Genomic DNA, 22,632 nt, shown 5'->3' with positions numbered 1-22,632 from the left:
CAAATCTCCCACGCTCACAGAGCCCGTGTATTATATTACTAGGAGAGGACGGACATGGTGAGGCCTGAAAATTGATCACAGAATCCAACATGCAGGTCACGGGCCACCCTGACGAGCAAATGTGAGGTGGGAAGCCTGACTGGACTGGGTGCAAAGGAGACAGGGAAGAGAAAAATTAGGGACAGTGAGCACGGCCACCAAGTTTTGCTGGAAGGGAAACAAAAAGCAGGGCAGTAGCTGGAAGTGAAAGTGGGGCCACAGACGTTTTCTTTGTTTAGGATTGAAAAAAAATAAATGTATGGTGATAGGAAAACTCCAGTGGAGAATGAAAAACTGCTGGAGTCAGGTGACCTTGAGAAGGGATGGGCTCTAACCTCAGGCTGAGGGACGGACCTTTGCTTGGAGCAGGCATGGTCCCCAACACACATGTAAGACAACGTAGGACCAAGATAGGGGCTCGGGGGGACTCCTGGAAGTTCTTTCCTAATTGCCTGTACTTTTCAGAGAAATAGGAGGAAATGGCATCTGCAGAGACTGAACTAAGTGGCGTCACTGTTGATTTTGCTCCACCTCGCCTTCCCCTGCCCATCACCTCTGTCGACCGAGAGTACTCACAAGTAGTTGGCTAAGTTGTGCTCTTGTAATGTATGTGTTTCAAAACCGTGAGGAGTCGTGTCGAAGTAATCATTGCCGATCCCACAGATGAAACATTTAGTCTAGAAAAGCAACAGGCAGTAAAAGCCTTAGCAGGCGTGGCATTACCCGGAGGTGGAAAAAGGGTCATGATCTGTTTGAATTGAGACACTGAAAAATATTTCTCAGGTGCTTCAGACTATTGGTTGTCTACTCAATAGTACCACACAACCAGCGCCTAGCTAGCTGAGGATGCTTGAGCCTGCCAAGCCTGGGGCATGGTGGGGCGGCAGGGGGTACAGCCAGGGAGGGGTGTGGAATAGTGCAGAACAGAGGGCAGAGCAGAAGACATGCCCAGAGCTGGTAGACAGGCACCTAGAAGAAGACAAGTGTGGAAAACAAACTTTTTTGGTCCTTTTGCCTAGGACTGGCCCAAAGGAATAGCAGAACCTATTATTTAAAACTTCCAATTGTCGTGAGATACAAAAACAGAGTTGGAGTGAACAGTCAGAAGAACATACCTCCATGTCTTCTCTCACTTGTTCCTGCTGGTCTCTCAGCTCTCCAAAAGCATCGATAATAAGACCTGGAATTTTAAACACAAAGAGAGATGTGTTTTAAATCATCGGTTCAGGGAAGAGGAATGATAGAGAAAATGGCAGAGGCGACTTTGTTTTGTAAAAGAGTAAATCATCAAGCAGAACTATTTAATGACAACAAAATCAGAAAATATACTTGTGTTTTCAAATGCTGCATCCCGCCTAACCATTTCTCATTGTTTCTTTCACTCCACCTTTTTGCAACATGGCTGCCAACTGCTCACTCCTAGAAACAGTTTCCTGTCTAGTGCCAACCCCACCCCTTCTGTTTTGCTCACCGTTGGTTTTCTGTCTTCCTTATGGGCTCTCCCTCTTCTAGCCCCTTCGGCCTTGATGAGTCTCAGGGTTCTTCCTCAGTTTCTTTGCTTCTCTTTCTGGGACATCTCTACACCCCATCTTTGACCACTGCCACCACGATGGGTCCCATTTCTATTGTTTTATTTTTTGTTTGTTTATATTATGTCTATGCTATTTCATTCCTGACTTGTCCCTTGGAAGACCTATTATAGTTAACTGCTTATGAGCCCTCATCACCTGCATGTCTCACAGATCAGGCAACTTGCATGACTCAAACTAAATGCATCATCTTCCTCTAACTCCCGATAAGCTACGAGTAACTATCAGTACCCCTGCCCCAGAAGCAGAGAAAACCTGTCACACGCTCACAGCTCCTCTCTATGCTCCTTCCCCATCCCATTGCTTGGGAGGAAAATGAGGAGGGCAGGACGCATGAGGTCTGGGGCAAGACTAGATCTGCTTCGATCAGAGGAGATTGAAGCAGAATGAGAAGGAAATGATCAATTCAGAGTGGGGAATGGTCAGGAAGGGGTCTTCTGTAAGGATTCTCAAGTTTCTTATACAGGCATACCATGGAGACGTTGTGGGTTTGGTTCCAGAGCACCGCAATAAAGCAAGTTGTATTCTTTTTGCTGGTGTAGGCTCTTGACTTCAATTTGTAAAAAAAATGCAATGTCAGGGAGGCGCAGTAAAACACGGTACGCCTGTGTCTGCCTGGGTGAATCTTTTGACTGTGTATATAGCCAAGGCCTCATATGTAGTAGATGCAATTAATATCTGTTGAATTAACAAGTAAAGGAATGCACAAACCTCCATCTAAAACAATTTACCACCCTGCATCTACAGCCTAAGAGAACTGGATTAAGCCCTGTTCATACTTAACGTAACAGGCAACCCTACCTTGAATGATGGCCAGCAAGATGACAATGACAAAGAAAAAAAAGGTGATATCAAAGACAATGCGGTACATTTCATAAGGATCCCCAGCAGGGTCTTCAATTTCATCGCCGATGCCGCCTCCCGCTCTCACGCCCACGTACATGTGGAACAGGTAACACTAGAGCAGAAAAGTAATAGCAAGTCAGGTCGAAGTCGCAGAGTGGTGTTTGCTTTTAGCCAGATGGTCCGATCATTCAGGTACTGACAGCCCCGAGGCAGGAGACGGGCGCTCTTCAATGATGCCAGTTCCTGCTGCCAGCTGGTCCCCACTACACCCTCTGGGCATCTCATGCCCACCAAGAGGGAAAAAGTGTTACATTTAGCCTTTGAATGATGGTTTTTGCTCATTAAAAATAATTTTTTTTGAACTATTTGCTACATACGAGAGAATCCACTTAAGGTGTGTAAGTTAAAAGACTTTTAAGCCCTGATGAGTATGGCACATATGCCAGATATTAGTTTTCCTTCATTTAATTTTAAGAGTGCTAGCCTGGACTTCTGTACAGCTACAGCCTCCTGGAAAAGGCCCCACCTACTTCTGCAGTCTCCTTACACCTGGGAGGGCTGGGATTCCTGCGACAGACAAGAGCTTTCTCCTTCCGTGCTCCATGTGCGACCCAGGGCTGGGCACTGGCTCACGGGCCAGGCTGCCCACAGTCTCTCTGGCCTGGATGGTCAGGTGGGAGGAAAAGGCAGCCTTATGAGTGGTAAGTCAAAAGCCTGGGCAGCATGGAGATGGGTGCTGGTCATACTGGTGCTCTGGTAACTGTTGCTGTCACAGGAGGGCACTGCCCCAAGAAGCACAGGAGAGTTTTTAGACAAGAAGTCTTACCCATTTTCTAGAGAAGTGATCAGAGGACTGGGCAGTGCACTGGCACCTACCCCTGGCATCTGGTCACCAGAGATTTTCTGGAGATGCTCCGGCTGCTCTGCTTGCTCACCCGGAGTTGTGCCCATCGTCCCCACTAGGGGCCTTCCTGACGAGAATGCCCCTGACCCCATCCTACTGCTGTGACATTCTTCAGCTGAAAGAACCCCCGTCGGCTTGCTGAAATAAACAGCGCCAGATTCATGGGACTTTGCTCCAGCTCACAGAGACACGGAATCCAAAGCTTGCCTTCCAGGAAGTTCAGAGGCAGGTCCATTCACAGTGAGACACAGGGAATTCACATCTTGGCTACAAACAAATGTAGATGCAGGATGCCCTGCTCTGCCCTGTGGTGTGCTTCTCACTCCACCCAGCCTTAGGTGAGTGCCCATGAGACCCATATTTATCGCTCCCATCTTTCCAGAACACTTCTCGCCTTTGGATGAGACATCTGTATGTCTCAACCTTTCCTATAACCCAACCACCCGCAGCCCTGCTTTCCCAGGGAGGCCGGGCTCTCACCGTCATCATGTCATCACACTTCATATCGGGCTCGTCGTCATCTTCACTTTTGTTGTAGAACTTGCGAAAGAAGTTGAAAGCCACCACGGTGTACAGATAAACCACCACGGCCAGGAGACCAACAGTCAAAACCAGCTGGGAGGGGAGAGAGAGGAAAAGGAGGTGGGTCTTCTCTACCTTAAAAGGTTCAAGGGCAACTCCAAGAAAACAGAGAGGAAAGGTGAGGCTGAGCCAGGGAAAAAGGGGAAATGGGTGGGGGTGGCAATGAAAGCAATCATACTGCAGGTGAGGAAGGAAAGGGGACCGTAGATAGAAACAGGCTATTGGGAGAACAGAGTAATGATGGGGTGTTACGGACTAATTGTGTCCCCCTCCCCCAATTCACATGTTGAAGTCCTTACTCCCACTACCTCAGAATGTGACTGAATTTGCAGACAGGGCCTTTAAAGAGGTAACCACAAAAACGAGGCTGTTAGGGTGGGCCCTAATCCAATCTAACTGGTGTTCCTTGTAAGAAGAGGAGATGAGGGCACAGAAAGAGAGGGAGCACATAGCTGCATGCATGGAGGCATGATAAGTGAAAAAGCAGCAGAGGGCGGCCAAGTGCGAGCCCAGGAGAGACGCCTCAGGGGAAGCCAAGCCTGCCCACACCTTCGTCTTGGACTCCAGCCTCCAGAACTGAGGAAATAAATTTCTGTTGTTTTAAGCCACCCAGGCTGTGGTATTTTGTTATGACAGCCTGAGCAGACTAATACCTGGGGTATCAAGTTGGGCCTATGCAAATTACCAAGGGATTTCAGGATTGAATAGTGAAAGTGTCAGGAGTAGGGTCCCTTGTTTTTTACAGTGAGAGCAGTGACCTGAGGTTTCACGATGCCGCTTCTACTCTAATGCTGCTTCTCAAGAAACTAAAGGTTCTTTGGAGTGGTAGATGTCCCTACATTACATCATTTCATAAATAACCAAAAACTAGATAACTGTCACAGCTTTGAAGTTACTATAAGAATTATTTATGATGGTTGAGCAAAGTGACATTTTTCATAACCAAGAAGTCTGCTTAGGATCTTTGTAGGGGTCACAGGGCATGTGTACTCCCCAGCTTTAGGAGGTACCATAAATGAGGAGTACACAGGGCCTGCTCACCTGGCTTACTGGAGGGAGGAGGTGCTGAGCTGGAGCTGTGACGATCAATAAGATCTCGGCCTTCGGGACGGCCGGATGGCTCAGTTAGTTAGAGCGCCAGCTCTTAACAAGGTTGCTGGTTTGATTCCCACATGGGATAGTGGGCTGTGCCCTGCACAGCTAGATTGAAAACAATGGTTTGAGCTTGGAGCTTAGCCACCGGTGGGTGGCCGGTTGGCTCAGTGGCAGGTTCAAGTCCCACATGGACCAGTGAGCTGCACCCTCTATAACTAAATTGAAAACAACGACTTGACATGGAGCGGATATGTCCTGGAAAAACACACTGTTCCCCAATATTCCCCAATTAAAAAAAAAAGTTTTGGAAAAACTCTGCCTTCAAGATGCTACACATAAGCGGGTGGGTATGAGTGCTAAGGTAAGTAGCAGAAGAGGCAGATTCAGCGGCTTCCTGAACGATGAATAGGACCTTACCTAACCTCAGATGGCAGACCTCACAGAACCAGCTGGTTTTAGAAAAACAGAACCTTTGCACCAAGGAAGAAATGGGCTATTTCTGCCATTTAGCAGTTGTATGTTCTTGGGTGAAACAGCCCTTCTGAGCCTCTGTTCTCATCTGTCAGATGAGCATAACAGCTACCTTACAAAGTAGTGGTGAGCTTGTCACAGTACCTGGCACGAGCTGGGCACATTTCTTTTATAATCTTTCCAGAGTTCATTCAGCAAGGCCATAGAAAAATGTCATTGTTTAAACTTTCCATTTAAGGTACAATTTTGTATAATGCCTTTAAGCCAAATCAATAAAAACGGAAGTTTCAATATGAGTTAAGGGGAAGAAAATAATTCTCCAAGAACAGTATAGGACTGGCCTTCCACAGATCACACTTTGGGAGACATCACCTTCAGAGGATAAAACTTTCCAAGACACGCATGTAAAAATACACAGCACCCTTTCTCCTAGGAACCCGTGAGGAAGCGTTAACACTCTAAGCAAACATCTGTGTCACAAGTTCTGTTATTACCTCCCCATACGTCAGTGCCTTACATGTAACAGCAAATTTCTGTCGCTCGCTTTCCTCTATTTTTACCACGAACCAAAACAAGCACCACTGACTGCTGCTACTACCAGAAGCCTAGGAGAAATAAACCTGATGTTCTAGCACCTTTCACTTTAGAACAATTAAATGTTAGCTTGATTTTTCTTCTACTTGGAATCTTCATGTATTTTTTAAGGCGTACAACCTGCCGATTTAATATACGTATACACTAATATGATGAGTGAAGTCAAGTTAACTAACATGTCCATCACCTCATACAGTTACCGTTCTTTTCTGTGTGTGGTGAGAACACCTGAAAGTGCTAAGAGAGTAGATCTTAAGTATATGATACAGTATTTTTAACTATAATCACCATGCTTTGCATTAGATCCCCAGAATTTATTCATCTTATAAGTGAAAGTTTGTACCCTGACCAACACTCCCCGTTTCCCCCACCCTCCATCCCTGGCAACTACAATTCTATGGTTCTGAGTTAAACTTTTTTAGATTCCACATGTAAGTGAGATCACACAGTATCTGTCTTTCTGTGTCTGGCTTATTTCACTTAGCATAATGTCCTCAAGGTCCATCCATGTGGTTACAAATGGCAGGATTTCCTTTTTATGGCTAAGTGATATTCTATCATATATATACCACATTTTCTTTATAAGTTCTTCCATTGATGGACACTTAGGTTGTTTCCATATCTTGGCTATTGTGAATAATGCTGCAGGGAACATGGGAGTGTAGATATATTTCTTCAACGTGCTGATTTCATTCCCGGAAGTGGGATTTCTGGATCATATGGTAGTTCTATATTTAATTTTGTGAGGAACCTCCACACTTTTCCATAATAGCTGTACCAAGCTGGGCACATTTTCACTTCTTTTCTCCCTCTCCTATGCAAATTTTAGAGATGTGAGGGAACATATCTCATTCGTGGAATTGCACTTAATGTGGAATGAAATGCTAAGGGGTTTGCATGTGTTGACAGAAGGAGCCATTAGAGGATTTTAATCAAGGGATGTACCCTAACAATACTGTAGAAGATGGACTGGATATTGATGAGACTGAATATAGCGCTGGCTATATAGATATATATTTTCACTTATATCTGTATATAGATGTACAACTATATGTCAACTTGCCAACTTTCTGTATATAGACACACATATACACATATATCTGCACACATATATAGTGTGTGCGTGTGTGTGTACATGTCTAAATCATTGGTTGCTAGTGGAAGCATATATGAGAAGCACCTGGGGAGGTTTCTAGCTACATATGACCACTAGCTCACCCCCAATGAGTGTATTAGATCCATGGGGGAAGGGGTTGATCTACAAACGGTCTCCAAAGTGATCTGACATGCCCATCACCTCCTCCCTTCCTCCTCTTCCCTGGCTGATCTAAATGTTAGGGGTGGCTGGATCAAGGTCTTATGCCTCTTAAATGACGGCTATAATTTTCTTTTTACTTGGCTGCAGTTTTATTAAAACAATCACTATCAGTTCAAGTGTTTGGCCAAGAAAGGGGTATTTTACACTATGGCACATACCTTCCTGTCATACATTAGTTGTCCTTCCTGTGTTGGTGGCTACTTTCCTATCCATATCTGCACTAATGTGATCCCCAGTACCTGTTTGCCGTTGTGAGTTACAGAGGACAGAATAGTCCGCAGCGTCTTGAAGCCCATAGCGATATCCAGCAGATGAGCAGCAAAGAAGAAGTTGTTGTAGTGACCCAGGATCGACATGGTTGTGTACCAGGCAAGGTAGAGGAAGGACTGTGGGAACAGAAGGATGGGAGCAGCTCTTCAGGCACGGGTGCCTCCTGATATGCTCCCTGAACACTGCTTCTCATCTTTGGGGACAGATGAGGACTCGGGTGTTTAGGTGCTGTGAACGGGCCTAAGAATTGCCAAGTGAAACCCCATCTGTCTTACACGACTGCACAAGAGAGATGTGTCCCCAGCACCGTTCACACTGGCTTGGAAGTATTCCCTGAACCTCTCTGGGTGTCTTCCCTCGCTTGCTTCCCTGTGGCATTGAATGACATCCCTGAACCCAGGGCACAGAATTTTTTTTTTTTAGATGCCATACTTACATTGTCAGTAAAAACCACTCCCAGCTTCCAGATATGGTACTTCATGTCGATGGAACTTAGCCTAAAGGGGGACAAATAATTTAAAAACATAAATACCAGGATTTAGTTACGTGTTTAGTAAAGGGGGGTGGAAATTAAGTTTGTCTTTCTTCTCTCAGGTTTAATAATCTAAATATAGCTCTGAACGTTACCAAGTTGTATGCATGTGTTTCTCATGAGACAGAATGGTTGAATCACACACTCTGAAATTTTAATTAGTCTTTCTCTTTCAGCTCTGTCAGGCCTAAAAGCTGATAGGTCCTTAAATTTTTTAAAGCAGTGCTGCCCTCCCAATATGTTAGACCCTAGAAGAAATACCTAAGTCAGACCCGAGCCTGGGAAATCAAAGAATATGACTGAAATTTCCCCCCTCTAAGCACATTTATAAGGGCTGGAAAATCAAAGGATCTACTTTTGCCAGATTTGGAATTTTAACTCCTAAGCTCTGTACCATGACACCAGAGAAGCCGCCTCTGCTTTGGTCTCTTCGACTGGGCTAAAGTCAAGGGCGTTTTTGTCCAAACCCAGGAGTTCAGCAATGCGTTCAGCTCCATACAGATCTCCATACTTGTTAATCACCTAAAGCAGAGAGGATGACAGGGTGAGCTTGGGCCACACGTCGCCGTCCTCGTTTTCAGTAGCCCCATGTCCTCAGAGCTTCGCTACACTCTGGGCTCTGCCAAGGGGCTGATAAAATCATGACTCAAAATGCAACATGAAAATAAAGAGAAAAAAAAAGAACCCCCAAAGAAAACAAATGATAAAGGGAATGATAAACTGCTTTTCAGGCTGATATCTTCTCGGAGGCGAGAAAAAGCCTGGTATGCAGAAAACAATGATTGTGTTAAGCTGTGTAAGGCGGATGAGTATAGGAAGGAAGCCAAAAACCTACACGTGTTCACATAAAACTCCTCCTGTGACTTACTGTTCTCGAGAGTCCATCATAACAGTAACATCAAATTTATTCATGTTTGTATACGGAAAACTTAAAAAAAAATCTATTACGTTTCTTTGATGGTGATGGAACTGACTCCCGCTGCCAGGGCATACCTTTCTCTTTACAAACTTGTCCCAGTAGTTGTTAGGAAAAGATCTGAAAAAGAAAATGAAAAAGCAAGGATCTTAGCATCAAGACAAGACATCAAGAAACGTTGCAGTTTGAGTGTCTGGATCTGTGTGCGATCCCTTTGGTTTTTGTCCTGGCTCATTGAAGACAAGACTTGTTTCAAGTTCAGAGTCACCACAGGACTAACTGATTTAAAGTTTCACTACTTTGTACTGACTTCTGAAACTCTTGGAAAGCCACGCTGCATTTTCTACCTCAAAATTATGGTGAAGAGCCAGGAATTGTGATGACAGGATTAGACAGAAGACCTGTCTACTGATCCCAGTGTAGCTAGAAACAGAACCCTGTAGGAAATGCATGCATTTAACCTTCATTCACTGAGGACCTCGTTTGTGTCAGTAACTGGGGTAGGTGTTGGGGACACAGGGGTACAATGTGTAGACAAGGTCCCTAACTCTATGAAGTTTCCAGTCTGGGAATCACCTTTAATTGCTACAGGGTTTTTCTTAACCGGAGTGCTCTTCCACCAATTCTCCATCCCCATACAACTCCTGTGGGGCCTGATTTCCTCAGGGAATTACATCCCTGTCTCCTTTGGAGGTGCTTCCCTATATCATTACCTCCTTAACCCACCCTCCCACAGAGGAAACTTCTTTCTTCTGCCTGGTATTATAGCTTTTACCAGCTCCATTGCGAGTAGTTTCCTATTGTTAAAGTCAAGAAAGAACTGTCACTTCCAGGTATACTAGCAAAAACCATTGAAAATATTTTGCTCCTCTCCAGAATGATCGACCCTTCCTGGGAGGGGTCCTTGTGAGGCTGGATTGCAGCCAAGGAGCCTCTGGCCCTTGGTACATGCATTCTCACTTCCGTTTTCCTTTATTGGAGGTATTCTTGTTGGATCTGAAACACACAGTCCCCTATTTTAGAAACTTCCCAAGTTGGTGGTGAGGGAAGTGGGGGCCTCCCTCTATTCATGAACCTCTCAAAAGAATAACCCTTAGCAAAGGCCATCCCTCCCCAACAGAGTGTCAATCTTTAAAAAAAAAAATGTTTTTTATAATTAAAGCAGTTTCTTTGTCTTAAACATCTAAACGCCACTTAAAAGCAAGAACAAAAGCTGGCTTTATAGAGTAAACTGCTAGTAGATTTTATCTCTGGGGGATGGACATAATTATTTTTATTTTCTTCTTCTTTGCTACTTGCTTTTTTTCATGTATTCCATTTAGTATCTAAAATAAACAAAACAAATAAAAATCAAGCCAGGCTTCCTTGGTCCACACTGACATCTCCTTTCTCTCAAATCCTTTATACAAACGGTCCATTACATACAACTCAGCCTTGGTCACATTTTGTGGTAGGTGGAAAATCCATAAGTGGTGGAGGCCACTGACCAGAGGCTCTGGGCAAGACCCCTTTTGCAGCTGATCTTACTTTGGTCTGAGTGTTTTTGTCCCTTGACTAGGGCTGGAAGCTCCTTAGAGGTAGAGACCATCTTTTTACTTGGTAATATTCCTTAAAGTTGTAGGGGGTAGACAAAAGGAACTTCAGCAGGGAAATGCATAAATAAATGATACCCTATATACGAATGGTCAAGAAAAATAACATAAGATGCTCAGCCTTTTTAGAAATCAGGGAAATGTACAATGAGATGCCACCGCATCTACACCTAGCAGACTAGCAGACCTAACTGACGACAGCAAGTGCTGACAGGGACGCTCACACAGTGCTGGCTGGAAGGCAGAGTGCGACAGACAGAGGCATATCCTACCATTCAGCAAGTTTTTCTCCTGGGTTTCTACTCTAGATAAACTCTGTTAAGTGTGCATGAGTTATAAAAATGCTCATCGTAGCACTGTTTTTCAGTAGCCAGAAACTGAAAACACTTGAAATATCCATTGTCAGGAAAATGGATAAATACACCATAATAGACTCATATAATGAGTTTTGAAAATGTTTGGAAACAATTCAGTTTTGAAAATGACAAAATCATGGCTACACAAATCAACATAGGTGAATTCTCAAACATAGTGTTGAATAAACGCTTCAAATGAAAGTACAATACATATAATTCCATTTATATAAAAATAGTCGAAACAGTATCTAGGGACACATACCTAAGCGGTAAAACTATAAACTAAAGCAAAAGAATGAACATCTCTGAAATCAGGAGAGTAGGTGGCTGGGGGTTGAGGAGATCGGACCAAGGAGGATGACACCTGGGACTTTGAAGCTTTCAGCGATGTTCCATTGTTTAATTTTTGTAGTTCGTTTTATTATTATACTTTAAAATATATGTGTACATTTTAAATCTTCTATATATATATTTAACAATACAAAAATAATATTGAAAAAGAAAGCTCTCCGTGATATGTAGTTAACAGAAAACAACAGGTTATAAAGTACTACGTGTACTATGATGTCATTACTGTGAAAAAAATGAAAAGTTCATTTATTAAAACTTTTTTAAACAGCTATTTATTTATGCATTTTCCTATGCATGGACATTTAAGCCAGTTCAAATAAAAAATTTTAGTAAATATCCTTGTTGGGACATTTTAGTGTTCTTGTCTCATTACCTCCTTAGGATAAATTTCTGGAAACAACTGCCTTTTTAATGGGATTGTTAGGCTCTGTCACCTTGTGCCACAGACACAAGCATTACTGATAATTGCAGAAAGTTGATCAAAGAACGAAATTATTTAATAATATCCCCCAAATTTATGTACTCTAATGACAAAGGGTCAGAAACAAGGCTCAGTAGTTTTCCTTATTTGAAGAGTTTGGTAGAGACAGGCTTTTCACTTGCATGCTCACTTTTTACCCCTGATGATAGAGTCTTCCCTTTCTAGAGACTATTTTTGAAAAGCTTTGTTGAGCTTTTGTAGAGCGGCCTCTCTGTTTGCCTGACCGACCACCTTTGGAGAAGGAGCAATTTTCTTCCCCCAAGGGTCAGGATTCTTATTTCCAGACGTGCCTATTTTAATTGGCACAGCTAAGAGTTTCAATGCGGTCACCTTTGTTTACCTATCTAGCCCTATTTCTTTTCTTTCAGAAAATCAATTTGTCTCGCTACTCGCATTTTCACCATTGTGAATACACCAGCGTTAGAATACACTTTTGCTAAGGGTAATGGCCGTTTTTGAAATACGGAAAGGGGATGACTAAGAGCTTGATGTCTACCATGTGCCAGGCACTGGGCCAAGCATCAATATTCCCAGCCTGTAGGAGGCGCTATTCTCATCCTTCTATTACTGCAGACGATGCTTACGGTGTGTTGATTACCAGGCGGTCCCACTGCCCCTTGATGTCATCTTCAGACGGCTGTTCGGTGATATACAGGCCATCAAACTCCAGCTTCCTGGCAATTTCTTTTTCCCTTTTGAATACCACCAAAGGGACCTAGGAGTAGGGAGACACTGGTTACTCAGAGAAGGCTTTCTAATGAAAGCACCTTTTCCCAAGCATTTCTTAGAAATCGGCCTTCCACCTTCAGGGCAGCAGTATCTTTGAGGTAGGATTCTTAGAGTACCTAATTGTGGGCCCAAAGTCAAATAAATCACTTCTCACTCCTTTAGCTAATACACCTCCGTCTCTAAAGTTGATCTGATTTGAGCCACCCTTTAAGGTTTGGGTTAAACAGCTGTTATGAATGCAAACTGGACTGCTTGACCCATCCTCGTGAGAAGTCTATATTTAGATGAGTCCCTTGGCCAAATGTGTTAGGTCTCCTATGACTCCTAGGCTGGTGTTAAACTCAGAAATGACAATAAACTATTCTAGTATTGATTGGTCAGCCACAGGAATACCATGAAATGTTTGAACCGTCTCAATGGCTGGGGTCATAGTCACTCAGGGCTTTGACGTTTGGTTAATGAAACATGGTTTGGTAGGAAGAATGCGGGGACTCACTGGGCTCTGTTCACAGTCTTTCAGTATTGAGGTGGTCTTTTTGAGATTCTTGTCCAGAATTTCTGCCAGGTAGAAGTACACTTATTTGTCCTCAACTATCACTCCCTGTTCTATGTCTGATTTTAGACTAGATGTGGTGGCATGGCTGTAACAACCTACTGCCAAAGAGGTACCCAGAAAAGGATGGGGAAAAAATCCACTTGCCCCAACTATCACCAGACACACACGCACACACACACACACACACACGGACACACTTTAAATACGGGACAGAGTTAGTGAGGTCAGAGGATACTATTGAAATCCCAGAAGAATGGCCAGAGCTCCTCTCGCCAGAAAAGCTTAACTCAGACAGAACCAGAGCATCTCATTCAGCTGGGAAGCCACTGGTTAGAACCTTCGTCTCCAAACTGTTTCTTCCAATGACTGTTTCTCAAAACTCATGATATATATCCATATGCCCCACACTGCCCCTTTATTTCCAAGACAAAAAGACAACATTTGATCATGATTTGAAAAGAGTTGCCCCTTGCTCTTTTTAAACCAAGGAAACAACACTGAGGAAGTAAAAGACGAACGACGGGAAGGTGGCAAAGGCTAACAGCAGGCATTGCACACCGTGAGGGTCCATGATTGGTGGCCGTTATTGGATGATGTGGGAGGGGAAGCAAAGACAAAGCTATGCTAACTTGTGCTGTATTTTGAAATTACTCAATAACAATAATAATATCAAACTGGAGAGCAGTACTGATCTCTGGGATTCAAAGCATTCCCCTTCAATCTTGTAGGAGTGTGTATAGCCTTGTAAGTAGGACTGGTACATTTTTATCCGCTAGTGTTTCTCTTTCCCTTTCTCGACGTCAGCGGTATACCTGCACCCCATCCAACAAGATGAATTCTATGATGCTGACCTAAGGAACAGAAGCCAACGCACTCTAGTGTTACTATGTCTCGTGTTCTGAGTACTTGTACATGTGGTAATGCATTTAATACTCCCAGCAACTGTTAGGGGTTGGTGGTGTTATGATAATACTCATTTGTACAGATGAGGAAGCAGAGGAATGGCAAGGTTAAGTGGCAGAGCTGTGAGTCCAACCCAGGTCTCCGGCTCCATGTCCGTGGTTCTATCGTGACAGTGGGGTCCTCAGTGTGGTTTAGGACATGTGTTTCCTCCAGCAGGGTAACTGGATTTCCCACGTGATACCACAGTTCACTGGGAGAAGTGAGGGCCACAAGTGTAGGAAGATATTTCCTGGACTCTTCCCCAGGAGAAGACGGCTTGGTGAACAGCCAAGGAGACTTCCTACTAAAGAGATGTAAGTAAGAAAAAAGGTAATGACAAAAAAAAAAAAAAAAGGTATAGTAGAAAAAGAACTGGACTTAGCACACCAAAAACAGAACGACTGGAGCCTGCATGACTGTCAGTGGTGTCTGACGATGGCCCTGATAAACAGGGTCTCCTGGCAAGCATGTCCTGTGTCACCCTCCTCACTCCCTGTGCAACAATGGATGTGGGCTGGCCCTACGACTTGCCTAAACCAACAGAATGCAGTAGAAATGGCACTGTGCCAGTTCTGGCCTACGCCTTAAGAAGGGCTTAGCAGCTTTCACTGTTGTGCTCCATGTGCAAGAAGTCCAGTTACCTCGCTGGAGAGAGAACATGGAGAAGCCACATGCAAAGGCCGATGGCCTGAGTCTACATGTAAAGGCCCCTCTGCCCCGGCTGAGCCCATCCTGCCAGCCATTCCGTCACCACCAGGCCAGGCACGAGTGTGTGTCACTGTGGGCATCCTGGCCCAGCTGAGCTCCCGGATGATTGCTGGTGCAGCCACCCTCACACGGAGAGAGGAACTGCTCAAACGTGCCCAGCCAGCCCACAGAATCAGAAATAACATTGTCATTTTAAGCCACTAAGTTTTGGGGTGATTTGTTACGCACCAACAGGTAACTTTGAAACAGTAACTCATCAATAAGTTTTCTTCTGATATCTCGAATCATTAACATCGAATCAGTTTTGAAAGGTGGAAAGCATTTTTATAAAAATTCCAACATAATTTGGAAGACCAGAAGAACCTCTCATCACCATCGCGATGTGGGCCTCGGCCCAATGACTGATTCTATGAAGTTCAGGATGCGGTGCCTAAAACGGGACTAGTGTGTGAATACAGATCCCTGGGGCCGTGTTAAATTGTAGACTCAGATTTGCAAGGCCTGGGGTAGGGCCCAGGGTTCTACAGGTCTAACCGGCTCCTACGTGATGCCGCTGCTCCACGGACCTTAGTCTGTCAGCAAAGATTCAGCGAACAAAGGGCTGGCTGGGCTCAAAAATGGAGCTTCTTCCCAAGGAGTCAGGTTAGATGCAGAGTGGCCAGCGACTCACCTTCAGGCAGTAATAGCCCACCACACAGACGAAGGAGATGACGGTGTGGATAATGACCAGCGCCCGCAGCGTCGGGGCCATGTACCCAGTGCTCTCCTGCAGGACAAAGAACACCACTGCTTCTTCCTCTTCCTCGTCATTAAAGGACTGCCACAGGTTTGCAACGTCCTCTGTCTCCTCTTCTAAAGGGTCTTCAGTGACCTGGCCCAAGACACACACTCTCTTATTAACGTCAGAAAGAGCTTCTGCCACTGGGCTTTCCCCACACACTTTATATTGCTAGTTAATGCTGTGCAAACAGTGGTGACTCAGCGTCACTTGCTGAGTGAATGAGGCTTTGTGGGTAACTTATTCCTAGGAGCCCCCAGTATCTCTAGTAATTGGAAACAAAAATTTTAAGAGACAAAACCTAGCTCTTGAGAAAAAGCAAAAAAAATTAAAAATTAGGGAAGTTATACTCCATGTGCTATGAGCTCTGTGCCTCAGGAGGTCATTTCTGAAATGCCGTGGCCTGGGAGGAGGTTAGGGCACAAATGTGCACACGCACAGGTTCACGCACGCACCGAACATTTTCCTTTCTGAGATGCCATTAACCTTCATGGCTTCAACTGCCATTCTCACATGGGTGACTCCCAAGTCTACACCTGGGAGGCTTTCATCTGCAGCTCTCCCTCTCTGCTGGGTATCTCCACCTGGATGCTGCCGGCACTCACTTCAACTTCAACATGTGCAAAACCAAGTCTTGTCACACCCTCCTGCAGACTTCTGTGTTTCTTCTACAGGCAAGAGCCATTGGTTCATCGAGGGGAAGTTTGATGTGGGTAAAAGCATGCTTTATACAAATCAGATTGCTGGTTTTAAATAGGAAGGGAGGGAGGCCAGAGAGACTAAAGTCTATGTCAAGAATCCAGGACCTATCATTCCTTCATTCCACGTGTGTCTACAGTATACAAGACCCACTTACCAATGCTCAAAATCTTTATCTTGATTAGTCTCTTTTCCCATATCCAGAAACCAACTCCTGTTAATTCTTCCTTAGTAATCATTCTAACATATGGGCCAACTATGATGACCCTCTGTTATTCCTCAAGGAAAGAACTGTATTTATTACACATTTTGGAATACCTTACAGTTCCTCATATAGGGTCTAGAACATAGTAGGTGCCCAACAAATATTTGTAGAATTTATTAAGTCAGGAATAGAACAAGCCTGAACTATTGAAATTGTGCCTCAGTTGGCTTGCCTTGCAAGAGGTCTATTCTTCCCATTGCTAAAGACAGTGTCCTTTTCAGAAGCCAGCTTCTTAGAAATTTCTTTAGATACCAGAATTTTTGCTCTAATTTCTATTATAAATCTTTTTTTAAGTATATAGTATATTTAGCAAATAATGTCTGAAGTATCACCTTGTAAAAGAGCAGGATGAAGTTGATAGCGAAGGCTACAAACAGAGCAAGGAACCTCAGGTTGTAGAAATTCCTGGCCAGGTAGTGCTGAAAAGGAAAGGACAGACAGAAGTGGAAGAGCTTTGCAAGGGCAAGAACTTCCCTCTCTCACATAGATCTCTTCTGCTTAGAAGTTCACACAGGACTAGTTCCCACTCTTTGGTAACCTCTTCTAGGATAATCCTGGCCTTCCTGTGACTCATTTTGGGGAGGAACCAGAAATGGTGGTAGCGGTGGTGGTGTGTGTGTGTGTGTGTGACTCCACGCAGAAAGTAGTCTATTTGGAAATTCTGAGTGATCTAGGCTCACAAAAGATCCCTGCAGATCCCACCCTGCATGCAGCCAGCCTGTGTGGCCCAGAGTCCATGTCCCTTTGTAAGTCACAGCCCCAGAACCTCTGCCTCTCCCCTCTCAGGGAGCACCATTCCCATCCTCACTGCCATTTTCCTGGAAAAGTCAGCACTTGAGGCCAGGAATGGGAGCTCTTGGAGAAAGCTCTCAATCTCTCTGTGTAGGGGGCTCTCAGCAGTGGTGCTCGGGAAGGTGATGTCTGGGCCATCAGCACCGGTATCTCAGTGGGCAGTTTGTCAGAGACACATCATCACAAGCGGTGCTGAGGGCTCATTACATGTGGGTGACAAAGCCTTAGAGGACTAGTGTGAGAACATAACCTCACACAGGCATATTCGTTCTGCATGCCAAATGATCCACTACTTCTGAACTTTGGACTGGGATCGGCTAAGTCCCCACATAACAGACAGGACCAGCTAGAAAGAGGAGTTCCCACTCTCTTGGAGAGAGCACAGGTCAGAGAGCTGGAGCGTGTGGCCTTTTCCAGGTGATGCTCTTTTTCTTTTCCTCCAACACAATAGGAACAGGCAGATAAACCAGGAGAGGAAAAGGAAGAATGAGAATGTGAGGAAGCTTAGCTAACCACATGGTGAAACAAAATCAGTGGCCACTTTGCTGAGGTCTGCCCGGGGCCAGGATGAAGTACTTACCAGTAACTTGGTCTGATAGATTTCCAGCCCTTTAAAGAAATTGGCTGTGAAGGCTTCGGGCTTCTCAACTTTCTGGCCACGCCGTTGCTTCTTCTTTTTGGTCACTTCCGCCCACAGGGCCTTGGCTTGCTCTTCTTCTCTGGCTCTATCCTCCTTCTCTCCATCTTCCACGCTGCAGGAACAAGAAACCCACTCAGCACGGAGGGCAGAGGGAGGCCTGGTCCAGAGAGGGAGACTGAATTAAAGGGAAATCTTGTAATTCCTCCCCCAGGGGCGGGACCCTCAGGTCTTTATCACCCCACAGCGCCTGGATGTCAACTTTGTATTTAAGGAGTGGTGTCCACTTTGATGGCCACGGTCATAGGTGTACATCAGTTAATAAATAAGTTTGTAGTCTTCTTCTAAACTTCAGCTGGACAATGTTTTCCCTTCAGAAAAGTTGTCCTTTATTTTTTAAGACTTCATTCGAATTAGCAATAGCACCGTTCTTCTAAGTTTGTGGTAGAAATTAAATGAGATATTGTATTAGCACAAGGCCCAGCATGTAATAGGTATTGAATATCATCATCAACAACATATGCAGCTGTGAAATGTGGGTGTTTGATAATTTGTTTGACCAGAGAGTGAAATTCTGACCTACTAGTGGGGATATAAAGTTAACAAGTTTAATAGAATGTGTTTATTAGACAGCTGGTGTTAAAGGAAATATATCCAGGGCTTGCACAGTATCTATTTCTTGTATTAATAGAAATCAAGTTTTTAATTTACCATAGCAATAGAATAGTGGGTGCCCTCAAGAACTGCCTACTGTAGGATTCTGAGTACACAAAGCTACCAAGAACTTACTCCGCCTTCTCAGGTTCTACTTTTCCTTCTGATTCATGAGCTGCTTTCATCTCTGCTGCCTAGACAAAAATAACAGTCAGTCAAGTTTTCCTCAAATCAGTGAGTTCATGGTGATGGGCCACATTGTTGGCCATTTTCATCTCCTTGGTCAGAAATCCCAATGGCTTTCTCTCTTCATGCTTCTGCTTTTCTCAGGATCATGGGACGTTAAGTGTCCTGCTACATATCAAGCCACTCTGGAGAGACGCCAAGACACAGATTTCTAACTTGAAAACCTCACTGCCCCGTTATGATTCAACTCAGAGAGAAAACTTGTGCTAGGACACTCAGGGCCCTTGGCAGTGGTCCTGCTGCCCCAAGGGTCAGGGAGAGATGGGACACGGATCGTACCTGGTCCAATCCAGAACCTGCTCCCATCAGACAGGACACCTGCCTCATCTTCAGTCCTCTTACCACCACCCCAGTCCCTCTGGCTGATGACCGCTGCACTTGGAATTCAATTCAGGCTCCTTACCAAGGTCTACAAAGCCTACATGATCATGGCCTTTCACTCCCTTCTCCTCTTGTACCACTTGATTTGGTAATTCCTACACCTCAACACTTGGACCTCATTTCCTTTCTTGGGAACTTCCAAATCCTCCCCTGCACCAGGACCTTCACACTAGCCCCATCCTCTGCCTGGAGAATGACAGCCCTGGCTTTCCACGTGTCTGCCATCCTTCAGGACTTGGTTCAGATGACACCTTTTCAGAGGCCTCCTGGACCACCTTATATACGGTGGGGCCCACATTCACTCTGTAACACATGTCCTTGTTCACTTATTTGTCATAAGTGGTAATTATCTTATGTATTTTTTGTCTTCTTCCATTAGAAGTTAAGTTCTGTTAAAGCAAAGTGTCTCTCCTGTTAACCAATGTATTCCCATATCCTAGGAACACAGCCTGGCTTGTAGCAGGCCTTGAATGAGTCCCTATTATTTGTCAAACTCTGTCCATACCCTACATCAGGGAGCAAAACAGAGTAAATCAATTAATATTGTAAGAATGCCTATGATTCTGATGCTTCCTTTCCTGACTCTCCAAACCACGTGAGAGTTCTCTCCTGTACATTGCCTTAGCACTTGGCATTTTTCCCTCCTAACATTCTTCACACTTATACTGACTTAGCCAATGTCTATCTTTTCCACTAAATTACAGGAACAACACATTTCTCATTCACCACTGTATTCTCAGAGCCCAAATCAGTGACTAGCACATATTAACTAGTCAATACACATTAATGTAATGAATGAACAAAAGTTTTCTTTGGGCTCTGATCTCTTGGCACTTCTCTCCATACTCTCTTTAATGCTAGAATGATGCTATGAGTTGGATGCTGCAAGAGAGGAAAACACCGAGGGCTGACCAACAACCACAACCAAAGGGCTCTAAATTACTGTTATCTCATTCCCTTAATGTAGTTGACTGACTCAAAGTCCAAATTTCATAGTGGGTGCATCACAAGAATGAAAATATCCCAAGCACAATAAAACTCACTGGGACGCTGTGCAAAATCATAGGGTATCATCTGGACCTTTGGGGACACTGTAGAAGTATTGTCTCACAAGGAAAGTCTCCTACGCTATACCTGGTTTTCGATGCTTTCAGCTCACTCAATGAACTTGTCTACCACGAGAACTAACCTTATAACAAAAGTGGGGAAGCAAGGTGAGCATCACAGACCATCATGGTTGAACTCTACAATGTAAACCAAAGACCACGCAGCAGTTACATACAGACAACCATTTAAGTCTCATTCTCTCCAGACATGGCAAAGCTGGAATTAAAAGATCAGGGTAATCATAGGAGAGCTGGTGTCTAATACACTGTTGGCTCTTAGGGAATTGGTGTCAGTACTGATTGCAAGATCTAATGACAAGTTTTTTTCTGGGCATAAAAAAAGATGACGGAAACAAATTCTGCTTACCTGTGCTTTCCTTTTCTTCCGTACAGTACTCTCTAGTGTAGGGGGTTCATCCTTGCCAATAATCTCCGAGAGGTCACCCAAACCCACTTCGGGCCCATGCTTTAAGCCACCTTCTTTCTTTGCGTGGAATCCAAAAAGATCTGACATAATATCTGCATCTCCCTTCTCACCCTTTATGAAGTGCACTAGTTCAGTGGTGACACCTGGCTCAGTCACTTCTGCCCTCTCAGCCTCCATAGCATCATCATGGATACCAAATTGGGTTGGGTCAGGCATGTCCCCCAGGATTTTGGTCACCCTGATGTTCTTTGCTCCTTCTACCAGGCCCCCTCCAAACACCGTGCTCCAGAGGATCTGAAAAATTCCTCCCAAGATGGTGAAGAACAATTGGAATAGCCCCACGAACAACATCCAGAAGAAAGAGAGTAACACCTTCACCAGCTCCTTCACAGTCATCTTTTTCACCTTCCTGTATTGCTTCCTGAGGTTCTTCAGAGTCGCCCTCTTTAGAAAGTTGGCAACATTTCTCTTCACTGAGGCACAGGCCATGGCAAACGCAGAGGCAGACTCAAAAGACTTATTACCCTCCTCTTCACCCTCAATTTCCAACGTGTAAGAAGAATCTTCATCTTCCTCCTCCTCCTCTTCTGGCCTGTCGGTTGAGTCAGACTCAGAGATCTGAGACGCTAACTGCATTTCAAAGATGGTGTCCTCACAGAAGTTCACAAACAGTTCCATTTTTTCTTGCTCCCCACCTTCATTGACAACATCAAAGATGAACTGTCGCTTAGATTCCTTCACTTGGGGCTTTTCCCATTGGGTTCGACTGGATTCACTGATCTCAAAATAAACACGCTCAATTTTCTTGGCCCCACCCATAATCTCAATGCGACCTAGGTATGGTTCGAAGTAATTTAGCACGCTTTCTGCTGGGTCCAACAGACACTTAAGGCGAGAATCATTAGGCATATGCTCGGAGAGATTTGTCAGTAACACTGCCACGTTAAACCCTATGTCCTTGGCCGGCTCATGGAACCGGTCTACAAAATCAATGTAGTTAAACATGTCATTCTCATCAGCTTCTGCACACGAAAGGAGAAAGTCAATCTCTGACTGTGTGTACTGTTTTTGCCCTTCCATGGCCTTCTGGAATTCTTTTTTGGAGATAATCCCTTTACCATCTGGGTCATATTCTTTGAAGGTGTCTGAGCTGGTTAAGTCTTTAAGTTTCAAGAACATGTCAAAGAATTTCAAGATCATTTCTACATTGGTAGATGACTCTACCAGTGTGTCAACCATCTGCTTGCCAATAGTTCCATTTACCACATTCCCTGTGAGGCAGGTTCAAAAAGACATATAAATACATCAATAAACCCAAGCCATTGTGTTACTGGTCAGGTAGCTATTTTTAGAAGACTTATATGCCAAATCAGTCAGCTCTTTCCTGACTGTGATGATTTGGAAATGGGCAGGAGGGAGCAGCAGGCCATAAAGACTACACCACTACGAGCCAAGGGGGAAAGAAACAAAGGGAAGAAGGAGACGGCTACACCAGTGCCTTTTATCTAGCCTGGGGCCTGGGAAGTGGTTTTGTTATCAGATTATTGGGGACGTGTAGGGATAAGTGGTACTCCTTTTATCCCCTTAGACCTAGGAGGGTGCCCAACTAGATGGCTGGCATACACACTGGCAGCCAGATGTACTGAAAAGCAATGGGGAGAGGGAGAGGATAGGGAAGAGCAAAGCTTGGAGGTTTTCCCCAGTTCATTCTGGCTTTCCTATTGACATAAAATGAGTTGGTTTCAGGCTTTGTCCATCAGACCATGTGCCCCTCAC

General features: G+C 44.5%; 1 protein-coding gene across 1 annotated transcript in view; it reads right to left on the bottom strand.

The window, feature by feature from the left end:
* Positions 1 to 22,632, bottom strand: part of RYR3 (ryanodine receptor 3) — a 477,803-nt gene that overhangs the window by 3,801 nt on the left and 451,370 nt on the right. The window contains 14 exon segments of the mRNA XM_074327936.1: positions 616 to 716; positions 1,155 to 1,219; positions 2,430 to 2,586; positions 3,859 to 3,993; positions 7,678 to 7,824; positions 8,145 to 8,205; positions 8,635 to 8,762; positions 9,234 to 9,276; positions 12,521 to 12,651; positions 15,542 to 15,742; positions 16,946 to 17,032; positions 17,986 to 18,157; positions 18,832 to 18,890; positions 20,797 to 22,127. Of these exon segments, the coding sequence (XP_074184037.1) occupies positions 616 to 716; positions 1,155 to 1,219; positions 2,430 to 2,586; positions 3,859 to 3,993; positions 7,678 to 7,824; positions 8,145 to 8,205; positions 8,635 to 8,762; positions 9,234 to 9,276; positions 12,521 to 12,651; positions 15,542 to 15,742; positions 16,946 to 17,032; positions 17,986 to 18,157; positions 18,832 to 18,890; positions 20,797 to 22,127 (2,818 nt within the window).

The sequence above is a fragment of the Rhinolophus sinicus genome, linkage group LG03, assembly GCF_036562045.2.
Source record: "Rhinolophus sinicus isolate RSC01 linkage group LG03, ASM3656204v1, whole genome shotgun sequence".
Taxonomy (NCBI): Eukaryota; Metazoa; Chordata; class Mammalia; order Chiroptera; family Rhinolophidae; genus Rhinolophus; species Rhinolophus sinicus.
This window is presented reverse-complemented; position numbering and strand designations above follow the sequence as displayed.